At 42.7% G+C, this 14,407-nt stretch overlaps 1 protein-coding gene across 1 annotated transcript in view; it reads left to right on the forward strand.

The window, feature by feature from the left end:
• Positions 1–14,407, forward strand: part of LOC138269597 (Y+L amino acid transporter 2-like) — a 300,952-nt gene that overhangs the window by 106,402 nt on the left and 180,143 nt on the right. Inside the window, exon 5 of the mRNA XM_069218807.1 lies at positions 11,847–11,970. Coding sequence (XP_069074908.1) covers positions 11,847–11,970 — 124 coding nt within the window. The remainder of the gene's footprint in view (positions 1–11,846; positions 11,971–14,407) is intronic.

The raw sequence follows: 14,407 nt of genomic DNA on the forward strand, positions 1-14,407 counted from the left end.
TGCCACATCTGGTGGGATTGCCCAATGATTCATCCAATTTGGGCTGAGATTCTCGTGCAAATTAAAGATATTCTGGGTTTCATGTGACTGTTCTAGAGCGGGTAAGATGATGGTTAGAATGTCACCTAAGTGATTGCCAGTTGCTGGTATTAATGCAAACATTCCCCCCAACACTATTTAATTTGTTGCAGTCAATATATGGGAAGTATGGAAGCATATATTTCTCCTATGATCATTTTAATGTTTACAATTCACTGATGTATTTAGTCTTCTAGGTGATTTCTGAGTGATTGGGTCTTAAATGCGTCTGATCCATTGAGAAGGAATATTTGTGGCATGACCTTGATTTCACAGAGGTCCTGAGAAGGACCTTAAAGTATTATTTGTGATGTGCAATAGACATGGACATGTCAGAAGAATGTACCTTGAGTCATTAACAACAAAAAGTAGCACTTGCTGGAGGCACTCACAATGCATGTATCTCTAGAGTTAATATGTCATCATGGCATTTTTGCAATGCTATTTCAACTAAAATATTGATTATTTCTTTGATATCAGAGGATCCGATGTGCTCTACAGACAATACAAGTTTGTATAACAAATGGTATGGTGTAACTGCATGAAGTATCCGATTTTTAATAAACGCAGGGGTTTTAAGACATGATGTTATGATGCTGTAAACTTGCTGATTACTTATTGTTTGTTGATGAATATGAATATGTTAGTTAGTTATTTAATCATCATTATTTCGGTCACAAAGTTGGTCATAAAAGCACAGATAAAAACACACCATCATACATTAGCAAAAGACATAAAATAGTTAAAATGGCAATAAATCAATAAAGGAAAACTATCATCAGCATACACCAGCAAAACAAAAGATGTTGCAGGTTTGGGGCCACATAATGTACAATGAGGGTCACCCAACGGCATTCAGCGGACTCCAGCAAAACAGAAGATGTTGCAGAGCTGTAGCCACCTAAACTACAATGAGGGTCAACCTCAGCACACAGCCAACTACATCTAAACAAAACAAAAACATTACAAAGCTGGAGCCACGTAACGCACAAAAAGAATCATCAACCTGCATAATAAATAGTTTGAAATTATCGGTTAAAACATTGGAGATTTCCTTCTCTTAATTTCACGCTTTAAAAACAAACATTGGCACAAATTGAGGGGGATTCCAATTGTTGCTGAAAAACTAGGGCCAGCCTAGAAGTTCTTAATCCCTGGTGGCATGTAAGCAGAAATAAATACTTTTTGGAGATTACATTTAAAACATTTTTTTTTTATAAAGTACATCAAACTTTGAGGAGAGGAATCGCATGGCTATAGTAACACTTTTACGGGATCAAATATGCTAAGGGAAAATCCTAGATGACACCTGATAAACCCCAATCTAAATCTAGTGAGCAGACACCTGTCCTAAGAGCTATTGATCAATTCCAGATACAGTTCAGGTGATAAGGTATTGTGGATCTCCACATAGTCTCTGACAGACCCTTTTTGTAAGTTCTGTTTCCTCCCTCAGCATTCTCGCTCTCCATATGGGCAGATTTAACCCAAGTGATAGCTGATTTTTTAATAGAAAACAGGTCCGTAAAAAGGGTGGGCCTGCCCGACTTCATGAAAGAGGTGTAAAGGTAGTTTAGCCAGGGAATATTCATGCCTTTCTCACACCTGAGACAGTCAATGATGATCTCTCTGTTCAGGGTGCCTTAAGGATTGAACCAGATGGAGCACCACAAAAGCAGGGTGCCACCTTCATGGTGCCCTCAGCATACTACATTCCAAGCTCTTGATGGATAATATAAGTCGGGCATGCTGGCAGGACCCCCAAGAGATGTTTAAGCACCCTCTTTTGCTCAATTCAAAGAGAACAAATGTTAGCAAGTGCCCAAATACCTGTGCCACAGGTGAGAACCAGAAAGCATTTCCCCCTATAGATCTACAAAAAAGAGGCACTTGTTTTTTTACCAATACGCCTAGAGAGGTTGAGTATGTGGCCTACTAAATCTAGAAACTTCTGCCTCAACCTGGCAATGCACAAATTCCAAATACACCTGGCATTGATGACAACACCTAAATAAGATAACTTCTCAGTCGGAGCAACAGGTAATGCAAAAGTCATGACCATGTGAAAAATACCCCCCATTTTATACTTCCTGGGCTTACAGACCATAACAAAAGTCCTCCTCTCATTTGTGGCAAAGCCCAAGGTGCCTATGAAGGCCATGAATTCTTGAAAAAGAACATTTAACCAATTAAGGGTTCTAGAGATCAGAACCGCATCATCTGTATAGAGGAGAGAATAGGGACCTTTTTCTTGCCAATAGTAGGGACATCCAATAGAGTAATGGAGAGGTCTGTGCCAAGGCTGTTGATATGCAAGAGAAGAAAACCAGAGCCAACACACCACCTTGCCACACTCCTCTTCCTAACTTAAAACTGTCAGTCCACTCCCCATGGACCAAACCTCATTGAAGATGAAATATCTTAGTGCAGAGCTCTCAAGAATTACACCAAGTCCTCCTCCACCCCAAGGGTGGATAGAATCACCCAATATTTTGACCTAAACACGCTGTTGAAGGTACAGGTCAGGTCTATGAAGGCTAGGCATTTGGAGCCCTGCTTGGAAGCAGTGTACTTGCTGACCAGAAGCTGTAGCTTGAGACACTGCTCCATCGTGCCGAGCCCCTCTTGGAACCCAAATTGGACCTTCAACAGTGCATCCTTCATCCTAATCCAAGCAAGCAGGTGGGATAACACCACTCTTCTTACTAACTTCACGGCTGAGCCCAGCAGGGATACTGGCTGGTAACACCGCAGAGATTGAGGGTTTCCCTTCCTAAATATAGGGACTAACACAGCAGAATGCCACAGCATCGGGAGGCCCACCTGACAGGCAGTGTTAAAACGATTACACAAAAGAGATGCCCATACATCTGGTGTGGATTTATAGAGGTCCATATGTACTCCATCTGGACTTGGGAATTTGTTGGAGGGGCTCTTGTTTATAGCTTCCCATATCTCCTCACCATTAAATTGATGACCTAAGTGTAAACAGCTCCCTCCTCACCTTGATTATCGATTACTCTCCTTCACTATGGACATCCTTAAAGTGGGCAACCCAAGCCTCCAGGGTTGTGAAAGTAACAACAGTGTTATGTTTGGAACCACTTGTCCCACCTTATTAGCCTCTTACCAAAAGGCTCTGGCATCCTTTAATTTGCATGCCCTTATCAGTAAGCTCCAGGATTATTTTTTAAACTTCTTTTTCCTTAGTTGCACAGTTTCTTTATACACTAATCTAAAACTTTGAATTTTGCTGCAGTCCCTGGGCAACTCCTTTAATGCCTCATGGAGCAGAGTTGAGACCCTCCTACAAGACTGGTTAAACCACCTATCTACAGGAGGTCTTAGGCTACTAGGTTTCAAAAGCATACTTTGTACAACCAGGTGCAGCTGCACAAAAGACGTAACCCTCTCATTAAAGTCATCTGACGCAGTAAGACAACTAGTCACCAGAGGCAGATGGTTTGCACATAGCTCAACCATAAGGGTACTCATGTCCACATGTCTCCGCACTAATCCCAGGCCCTGTGATTTGACTGAAACTGACTCTGCTGACATGCTCTTATACCCCCCCACCTCATGGGGAGAAGCAAACCAATACAAAGAAGGTTGTGGTTACTGTAAGCCACTTTGCCCATAAGATCCCTCATCACAAAAATATAGTCAATAACAGAGGAACACCACCCTCTCTCAAATATTGATTTATTTGGATACCTCAGGTAACAAACTTCATTTACATTGACCATGTCCAGGGATTTCATAATTTGGAAGAGAGCTAGACCTGATCGTTCCCCTTGGGTATGATCATACATGTCATTATCATAATAGCTATCGTAGCTTTGCATTAAAATGCCCCTAAAAAGATCTCAAACCCCTCAGATAAGTAGGCAAGTTTAACTTTCAGTTGCACAATACAATGAAATAACTTGCTAAAATGTGTGGACTTGCCAGACTCAAAAAATCTATTGTAAAAGTTATAAAAGATTATATTAATAGCATTGGAACAAAAGAGAAGGAGTGCTTGAAATAAGGCACTATCAGAGGTGGTCCGTCTGATATTACAATCTATATTAGTTTGACATGAATAGGTGCTGGGAAGAGCATTTCCAAAGGCTCACAACAGCTTGTCATCTTGTGTGGGTGTAGCTCTACTCTCCTCTACTGTGTTTATGAACCTATTGTGATTGAAAACAATACAACGTCCAACAAACCTACCACAAACGAACAATCTTGTCAGTTTTAGATGGTACAAAAAAGACATTGTGGTATTATTTTTCAGTGCCACAGAGCCAGGTCTGATACTTTCTGATGGAATTTGAAATTTCTATGTTCGAAGTACCTTAGTGAGGTTTCAGAGTTGTTCGATTAATGAATACACTCATGCTTCTCATCATAATAAAGAATACAAATTTGATGAGGTCCGATGAGGTCTTAACATTTTTCACTTTGTCATACTGAAACTGGCAGAGCCTTTGGTGGAGGAAAAGGTACCTCAAAAAGTGATGTGGTTCCCAGGTAATTGACATTTGTTACCTTTGAAGGTACTTGTAAAACTGCAGAGTTCTTGGAGTATGGAGGGGCATATTTAGCAAGTAGTTGTGCAGCACACAGAGAAAAGGAAACTGCCTCAGAGGATTTTTTTGTGCTGGAAGGGGCAAACAATCTTGTCTGCAATGCAGGCATCATGCAGGCACCATTGCACCACTGCGCAAGATAGCCTGCATTGGCACTAGGCAGCCAAAAGTGCCCCGGCACAAGGAGAGGACAGGAATTATGTTAAATACAGCACATTCCTGTCCTTTCATGAAGCACAGCAAGGTGACTTGCTGTGCCTCATGAAATATTGATAAATGTGCCCCAGTGTATTATTCCTGGGTATTACTGTCAAACTTCACCTGTATATTTCAGGGTAGTGGTGGAATGCAAATGAGAAACTACACTCTCTTTAACCAGGCTTGAAAGGCACTCAAATACATGGAAACAGAAGCTAGCCAAACTCTTGCTAAGACATTCTTTGGGTCTCGTATCTGTAGCCTTCCCTAACTCAAGACATTATCTTCGGTTCAGTTTCAGCATTTTTTTAAATTTTTATGACAAAAGAAGTAATTGCAAATGTTATGAAAACCCCAATATTTCAAATCACAATCTATAATAGATTTAAATTATGAAGTAAAATCATTACTTCACCTTACCAGTGGAAGATCATTGCCCACACTTAGAGATCCTCAGCAATGCTCTGGTAGTCTTTTTTCAGAAACCCCTTCGTCTGTTACTGATAAAGCCCATTTAACAAAACTGAAATGCAGGCTCCACTCTATGAGACTTTACTCCACGCTATGCTACCTGACTCCAGTGTACCCTATTCCACTATAATCCACTCTACTGCACATTTTCCCACTCTACACCACTGTACCATACTTTGCTCTTCACCGCTCCACACACTGACGCTCTATTCCATTGTATGAAATTCCACTCTACAACACTGTACTACAGTCTATGCCACTCTATTCCACACTATGCCCATCCTCTCTATCCCAATGCACTACACTGTATGACACTCAATGACACGCCACTTTACTCCTCCCTGCAATATGCCACTCCACTGTATGACACGGCACTCCACTCTAGGACACTCTCCTCCATTGTACTCTATGCCACTCCACTCGACGATTCTACACCCTGTGACACTCTACTTCACCATACTTCACTGTAAAACCCTCTACTCCACTCTATGACGGTCTACCAAACCCTACTCTATTGTACAACACATCAATCCACTGTTTAACTTGCTGCTCCAGTCTATGATACTTGACTCCACTGTATGAGACACCATGCCACTATAGTACATACCACTTTAGTACATTGTACGATATGTCACAACACTCTACTCCACTTTATTCCACTCCGCAGTACTCCACACTTTACAACACTCTTCCCAACTGTACTGTACGATGCTCCACATAACAACACTCCACTCAATGACACTGGACTCTATGATTTAAAATACATTTTTATTAAAAAAATAAAAAATACTATTAAAATTCAATTAAAAAAATAAAGGCTAAAGCTTGGTTATAATTAGGAAAACTTTTTTCCTTATACAAACCAAACTTAAACTACACAAACATTAAAAATTCTGTTGTGATATCTATAGCTTTCATTTACAACTTATACACCACTTTCAAACTATTATAAGTGGTGCACCTTGTTATTGAACTGTACAACACTGAACTCCACATAATTTCTTAACTTCTATACCTGTAGATTGTAAACATTTTGGTTAGACATGTCATGTCCACGTTGACATTATGTCAGATTGTGAAGTATGGGGTGCCAAAGTAGTCAAATCAATACCAAATGACATATGACACATAACAAATGTGCCAATTTTTCCAGTAACATGCTATTCCATTCATGTTGGCAAACAGTCAGGAGTATTGATAAAGTTGCAAACAACAAGGTGATGGAACAAATACTTGAATTAATCTCAGTCACTTGTCTTCATTCAGGCCACATTCATGAGCATCATTTTTATCCATGTGCCCATTCTTGAAAGAGACCTGCAGTCTGCAAACCAGTCTTGTTCCAGCCAAACTACCAGATCTGGTCCCCTCCAGATGAGAACACAAGCATACATGCCATCATTTTAGAAGAGGAAAGTGGGGGGTTAAAATGATTGGGAAAATGTAGTTCTTTCAATGACTTCCAAACAAGCAGAGGCAATTTCAGGTGGAAGACAGCCAAAATACTTCATTTTTTGGCTTCAAAATCATAAGGCTCCCACCTGAATCAATTCTATTGGCATGTATGCTCAAGCAACTCCAGGTTGATTTCGGCCTGGTTAGGCCTTGTCAGTAAGGTATAGCTTGATTCCAATGTCATACTGAGAATGAGAATCACGTGTGGCATATCTGCCACTTTTAGGGTGCGAATAGAAACAAATGACAAGCTGGTAGAAGGAATACTTGAAATAATCTCAGCCTCTGCCAATCATTACGGCCATATTGCTCTCTATCATTTATTTTGCCAAGTAAGTCACTTCACACAGGAACATAAGAGAAGGGATGACTCCACCACCTGACCATGTTGCCAAAGACAAGGGTGTTTGCTGTCTCCTGAGAATGTAAACATCAGATATGGTTGTTCAACAACGACACCTAAAGCTGACACAAAGCTAACATATGTATCTTTTTGAGTGATTAATTTACTGTTTTACTGTTACAAATGAATGATGAAGGCGGCATGTATTTACTTGTAGTAGTGGACATGGATTATGACTTACCAGGCTCTGTTGTGTGTCTGGCATTGGTAGCGAGTTCAGGTGGCGGGGCAAGAAGAGCTTCATCATTGGAGGTGGTGGCAGATAATTTAGAACACAGGGCCTGCGAATGGTGATAATGTGCGTTTATGAGGCCATTTCATTTTCATCTGCTTTACTTTGGTATTACTTTGTCACTGTGCATGCAAAATAATTACAATTTGGGAAATGTTGATCTAGGAGCATATAAGTTGCACATACCTGAGGTATGTGGTTGTGAGAATCATAGCATTGAAGCATACCTTGCTAGCTGACAGGGATTTGTGAGTGAGGTGCTACAGATGTTTCTTGTGATGTAGGGGGAATGCATTCCAAGCATACACCATTGACTGGGATTCATTCAAGAATTCCATCTTTCACCTTATTTGGTGCATTTGATGCAACAGGTATGCCCAGACATGGGTCCCAAGCTCACTGTGCAGTAAGACTCAAATTATACCCAATTGAAGAGGCCTAAATAGGCCAAACCTAATATGGGGGTGCTTGTGCTCCCTCTGGAGGGGGCCATGTCAGACAGTTCTGGATGGACTGTTTCAGTGTGAAGCAGGTTCAGAATGGGCTTCTATTCAGACTAGCATGATGGGTTAAAAATGATGTACTAGAATATAGACCTGATCAACCGCCAGTGGCTGATATTAATTCCAACATTTCATCTTTCACCTTGTTTGTTGCTGTTGCTTGTAACATAACATACATGAGAAATGTAGGAAGCTAAGACGGAGCAGGTCAAAATAAATATTGGTTGTTTTTTATCAGTACGGGTTTAAGGTGGGCAGGGTGTATTCCACTGGCATGTGTGAGATGTATGCCTGTGTGTTCAAGCAGAGAAGTCCGCTGTTTGTGGACAGAGTAACATGAGTTTGGGGTTCTGGGTGTAGGCGACACGTAGAGATCTGTTAATCTTACCTGGCCTCATTTTTCAGGTCCTTGGAACAGGCCAGTCACACATCAGTTCAGGGTGCATAGTTGATAGAATAAGTTTGAGAAGGAGTGGGACACTCAGAGGTGTGATTTGGGTCTACCAGCATGTAGAGACTTTGATACCTCTATTATGGCAAACTTTTCCTTTGCACATGTACTCTCATCCTGGCACAGTTTCCTGATTTTTCATGTGGCTTGTACCTCCAAATGCAACACATTCTCATTGTTAGAGACCTCCTGCAACATAGCTGCCTTCTCTGCTCCACTGAGAGTTTGTGTTGGCACGTGTCTGTCACATCCTCAGTGAAGTTCCTCTTCCTGTTTTACATGTCTGAGTCTCCACTACATCACCCAGGACAAAGGGAAATGGGCAGAGCCCAAGCAGTGGGCGCTATTTATGTTCTCAAAATTGCAATCCTTTTATGGTGGGTGGATTGTGCTCAGGTGTTGACTTCTTCCCTATTCTTTGGCATTTGTAATTTCATTTGCTTGCATACCTTATATAGAGTTACACTTCAAATACAACCACGTCATATTTTAAGACATAGGGCCTGTTTCAGAATTTGATGGATAGGTTACACCGTCACAAACGTGACAGATATCTTATTTACCTTTTCACAAGCATAATAGGGTTTAGTGCACTTCAAATAAAGCTGGCTGGATATCTGTCACGTTTGTTATCGAGTAACACAGCCACCATATTCGAAACGGGGTCAGACTGGCTTATAGGGCAATCAGGCAAAACCGAAAGGCTCGTCTCACAGATTAGGACTCATATTTGGCTTTCTGTAGGCCTGTTTTATGGTCTGCTGGGCCGGCTTTTACCGTTGATTTCCGTGATATTATCACGAACACTGCTGGCAGCAAACACAAATTAATGCAGTGTCCCATCCTTATCTTCGCAAGTTCAAAACTACCCTGTTGTGCAAATGGGCGGGCACTTTATTAGCTATGTGATTCTCTTTTATTTTGGTGTCCGGGTCTATTTCCTGTCCCTGACCCTAACTCTAAATCAGACACATAGATATCCTCACCCTCTCCTGTCCATGATAAAGAGGGTTGTTGAGAAACGTAAGCCTACAATTTCACTAATTCGTAAATTTACCTTTGGGACATGACAATGATCTGCAACTTTGTCAGGCTAATAGAAATATCCTTACTCTCACTATATACAGGGACACGTTCAAGTACCCTATGGGAAACTATGTTGTTACAGTCCATCAAAATAGTATTTTCAGCATATATGAGAACAAAGACGTTATCATTCTACGACTAGTGCGTATTCTTTTACCAGTCTTAGGAAGACCAGCACACTGTAAAAACATGATGTAGTGATTATGTATCCCTGTCAATCTTCCCCACTAGCTGCGACCTTGCAAAGATCTTTCATCGTTGATCACTCGCTCCTAACCCAGGGGTCGCAATAAAGAGCGCAAATTAAGGGGCATATTTATACTCCGTTTGTGCCGAATTAGCGTTGTTTTTTTCGACGCAAATTCGGCGCAAAACTAACGCCATATTTATACTTTGGCGCTAGACGCGTCTAGCGCCAAAGTATGAGTAAAGAGCGTCATTTTTTAGCGTGAACGCCTTCCTTGCGTTAATGAGATGCAAGGTAGGCGTTCCCGTCCAAAAAAATGACTGCGACGCAAATGCGTCGTATTTATACTCCCGGGCAAAAATCACGCCCGGGAGTTGGCGGGGCAGAAAACCCCGCATTTGCGCCACTTTTTAACGCCTGGGTCAGGGCAGGCGTTAAGGGACCTGTGGGCTCAAAATGAGCCCACAGCTGCCCTCCCATGCCCCCAGGGACCCCCCCTGCCACCCTTGCCCACCCCAGGAGGACACCCAAGGATGGAGGGACCCATCCCAGGGACATTCAGGTAAGTTCAGGTAAGTATACATTTATTTATTTATTTATTTATTTTGCCATAGGGGGGCCTGATTTTTGCCCCCCTACATGCCACAATGCCCAATGGCCATGCCCAGGGGACAGAAGTCCCCTGGGCATGGCCATTGGGCAAGGGGGCATGACTCCTGTCTTTACTAAGACAGGAGTCATGTAAATGGCGTCTGGGCGTCGTTTAAAATGGCGCAAATCGGGTTAAGATGTTTTTTTTGCGTCAACCTGACTTGCGCCATTTTTAAGACACCCTAACGCCATTTTTCCCTACGCCGGCGCTGCCTGGTGTACGTGGTTTTTTTCCACGCACACCAGGCAGCGCGGTCTGCTTGCGCCGGCTAACGCCATTCAATAAATACGGCACCCGCATGGCGTTTCAGAATGGCGTTAGCGGCGCAAAATTTTTTTACGCTAAACTGCGTTAGCGCAGTTTAGCGTCAAAAAGTATAAATACGGGCCTCAATGTCCTGATCTAAGATTGGTGTACTTGGATTTCTCACTGTTTTATGGTTCATGGAAAGAGCGGAAATAGAGATTTCCTCACATCCACTGTGGAAGATAGAAATAATCTGTGTTCAAACACGATGAACAGACAAATGTATACACCCATGTACATTAATTTTTCCCCTACCTTTAGGCAGGAGCGGCTCCTTCGCTAAAGCAGAGGAGCGTACCCCTTCTGGATTGTGGGGAAAGGAAAAATAAAATGATAATAACGCAATGTTATTATCATTTTATTTTTCATGGGAGTAAGGAGTGGGCGAGGCTGAGCTGGAGGGAGGGGGCCGGGAGGGGTTTTGCAGCACAAAGTGTGCATGTCTGTTTGGCCAGCCGTGTTGGGCCGGCCAAACAGACATGCTCGCTTTGCATGTTCTCTACCCGGCTGCATTGCACAGCCAAGTGGAGAACATGCACAGGCACCCACTCCCAGTCTGAGCAGCGAAGCAGGCCGCTCAGACCAATCACAATGCTGCTGTTATGCTGGTGACAGCAGCAGCGTGATTGGCTGGAAGCCTGTGTTTAGCCGGGAAGAGGACGCGGAAGGAAGGGAGACTAATGCATCTCCTCTGAAGGTAAGTGTTTTTAGGAAAACATTTTCACCCCCTGCCTTGTCACGTCCCACCCCAATCCCCCTGTTGAGTGGCAACAGCCACTGCCTTAAGGTTATATGAATGTTTGAAAACCTCCATCAGTATCTCAGACATCAACACATCTTAAATTGAAGCCTTTCCATCATGTTTGGGACTGACTGATTTGTCTCGATTTTTTCTGTGTTTCTTCAAAACAATTAAAGCACTTAGTAGAAATGGAAATTGGACATGGATGCCGAAGTTTCATATACTTCGTCTGATTCATAAAGGTTGCCTGGCCGAGCAGACCATCTCACGCAGTCAGTGGCACATGAATGTGTACAATCAGAGCAGATGTCGGCAGTGTCCAGTTGTACCATTGCCCATTGTTATACCCGTACTTAATCCTATGCAGCTTTGCACACTGATCAGCAAAAACAAGCAAAATGTCTTGATATGAAAGTCACTTTTTCCTGGAGTTTTCCAGAAGTCTAAACATGCATATTATTAGTATTTTAATTGGTTGTTGTTTGTTGTATCATTTTCTTTTCCATAGGAATCTGCCATTAGCTGTCATTATTTCCATGCCAGTTGTTACTATAATCTACATCATGACAAATGTGGCATATTACACAACGATGGATATGGAAACTATCCTGGAGAGTAGTGCTGTAGCTGTGGTAAGTGGCCAACATTTGCCTTCACATATGCATACTTTGGGGGTACTGTGATGAGTTAGTAAGGTTTCTGACTATAATTCGAGATGTTTGAGCCCAATCTCTATAAAGGTGGGGGTTATTTAGCCCTGCCTTGTATATGGTGATGTTTTTCTGCTATGTACCAGACCACTGGCTGAATAGCAAAAATGATTTACTGTTTGGCAGGTGGCCTTGCAAATAGCAGAGAAACTTCACTATTTACCTGGCCTCTGGTAAAATAGTATAGATGTTGCACTGTTTGGCCAGCAACTGTGCAGCTCACACAAAGACATAACTATTTACCAGACTGATGCCTGAACAGCAGATATAGGGGGTCATTCTAACTTCGGCGGGCGGCGGTGGGCGCCCGCTAAAGTTCCCCCGCCAGAATACCGCAGCGCGGTCAAATGACCGCCGCGGTAATTCTGACTTTCCCGCTGGGCGGGCGGGCGACCGCCAAAAGGCCGCCCGCCCACCAAGCGGGAATGCACCAGCAACGAGGAAGCCGGCTCCGAATGGAGCCGGCTGAGTTGCTGGTGTGCGACGGGTGCAGTTGCACCCGTCGCGATTTTCAGTGTCTGCTAGGCAGACACTGAAAATCAATGTGGGGCCCTGTTAGGGGGCCCCTGCAGTGCCCATGCCATTGGCATGGACACTGCAGGGGCCCCCAGGGGCCCCACGACACCCGTTACCGCCATCCTGTTCCTGACGGTGAAAACCGCCAGGAACAGGATGGCGGTAAGGGGGTCGGAATCCCCATGGCGGTGCTGCAAGCAGCACCGCCGTGGAGGATTCCCTGGGGCAGCGGGAAACCGGCGGGACACCGCCGGTTTCCCGTTTCTGACCGCGGCTGTACCGCAGCAGTCAGAATGCCCACGGAAGCACCGCCAGCCTGTTGGCGGTGCTTCCTCCAACCCCGGCCCTGGCGGTCGGAATGACCCCCATAATGTACTATGTGGTCAGCAGTCATGAAATAGCAAAGAAACTGTACTATTTTCTTAATCTTCATGAGGCATGTGGAAATGTTCACCCCACCGAGATTGAGTGTAATGACAGGGTTGGTGGCCTGCAGGGACACCATTCCACCATCCCCATGATTTCAATCCAAAATGGAAAGCTTTTTTTTTAAAGCACGCCATGTTTCTTGAAAGACCCAGAGATCCTTTTAAAATAAAAAAGTTTTCTGGTTTGGAAAACGTTAGTGGGTGACGGCAGTGATCTTTTGGACCTGAGGCTGCCAAAATGATTCCGTAGCTCATCAATGGTTTGTAACTGAAATTGAGTTTGTAAATTATGAAATAAATTCCTTTCCGAATCAGAAATGGGAGGGGAGGTATTTTATAACACTAACACTTCCTATAATGCAGTTTGGAGAGGATACCAAAGGTCCTTTTAAGAGTTAACTCATAAAAAGGCATTTGTACATAATGATAAGCACTTCTGTGGTCACAAGCCCTATGATTTTGTGACATGAGACCCTCAAGGCCTGATATATGAAAAGTTAACGCCTCTTTTGCATCAATTTTTGATAAAAAAGAGGTGAAACTTACAAAATATTATATTTTGTAAGTTTGCACCACTTTTGCGTCAAAAAATGATGCAAAGAGGTGCTGACTTTCCATTGTTCAGGCCGGTAGTGCTAAAACTGGCTTAAATGCAATTTTCACTCTAAGCACTAACTCGTGAGTCTAAAGGTCACAAATATTTGAGTGTTTCCAAGCTATTGTGACAGACATGGCACAGAATGTCACTCCGTTATACCACGAGCCTAGATACACTGACTTTGGGGGCCCTTTACTACTCGTGCTCCATGAATGCTCAAACAGTTTTAAGTTTACCTGCAGAGTTAGCTAATCACAAAGATGGTTAGAAACTTTGGAAAACTCGGTAAAGCTGTTTAGTCTCCACAGTCTTTTTATTTTCAGGACTTGGAAGACTCTCCTTAAGAATATAATGTAGGGAAGGATCTAAAGGAGTCAACTAAGCTCTACTATCTGATCAACTCATGGACAATGTGTGCTTTCCATATGAGGGAATAGGGCTATGATTTATTGACCTGACCTCATTGGACGATGAAGATATAATACCAGTGAATCAGGGAAAAATATGTTCACATCCAATTGTACAGAACCAAAGAAACTGACTGAGATATTTTATTCATTGACTATTTTACAAATATTGTAGTAAACAAGACACTGTAAACTGACAGATACTTTTTGTTACCACCATTCTTGTGACCTACAGATCAATTATTTCATTCAATTTCTATACTCATTTTCTAGACAGGGGATGGTGATCCACTTTTTAAGATTTCAGAACTGATTTGGAGTGATTCTCTTTCAAACATCGTTTTCTGGCTTTAGCTCAGACATCAACTTTGTGCTAGGTAATGGCTTTCACATCAGTATTAATGGTGCTG

The sequence above is a fragment of the Pleurodeles waltl genome, chromosome 2_1 (genome assembly GCF_031143425.1).
Source record: "Pleurodeles waltl isolate 20211129_DDA chromosome 2_1, aPleWal1.hap1.20221129, whole genome shotgun sequence".
In the NCBI taxonomy this organism is placed as follows: domain Eukaryota; kingdom Metazoa; phylum Chordata; class Amphibia; order Caudata; family Salamandridae; genus Pleurodeles; species Pleurodeles waltl.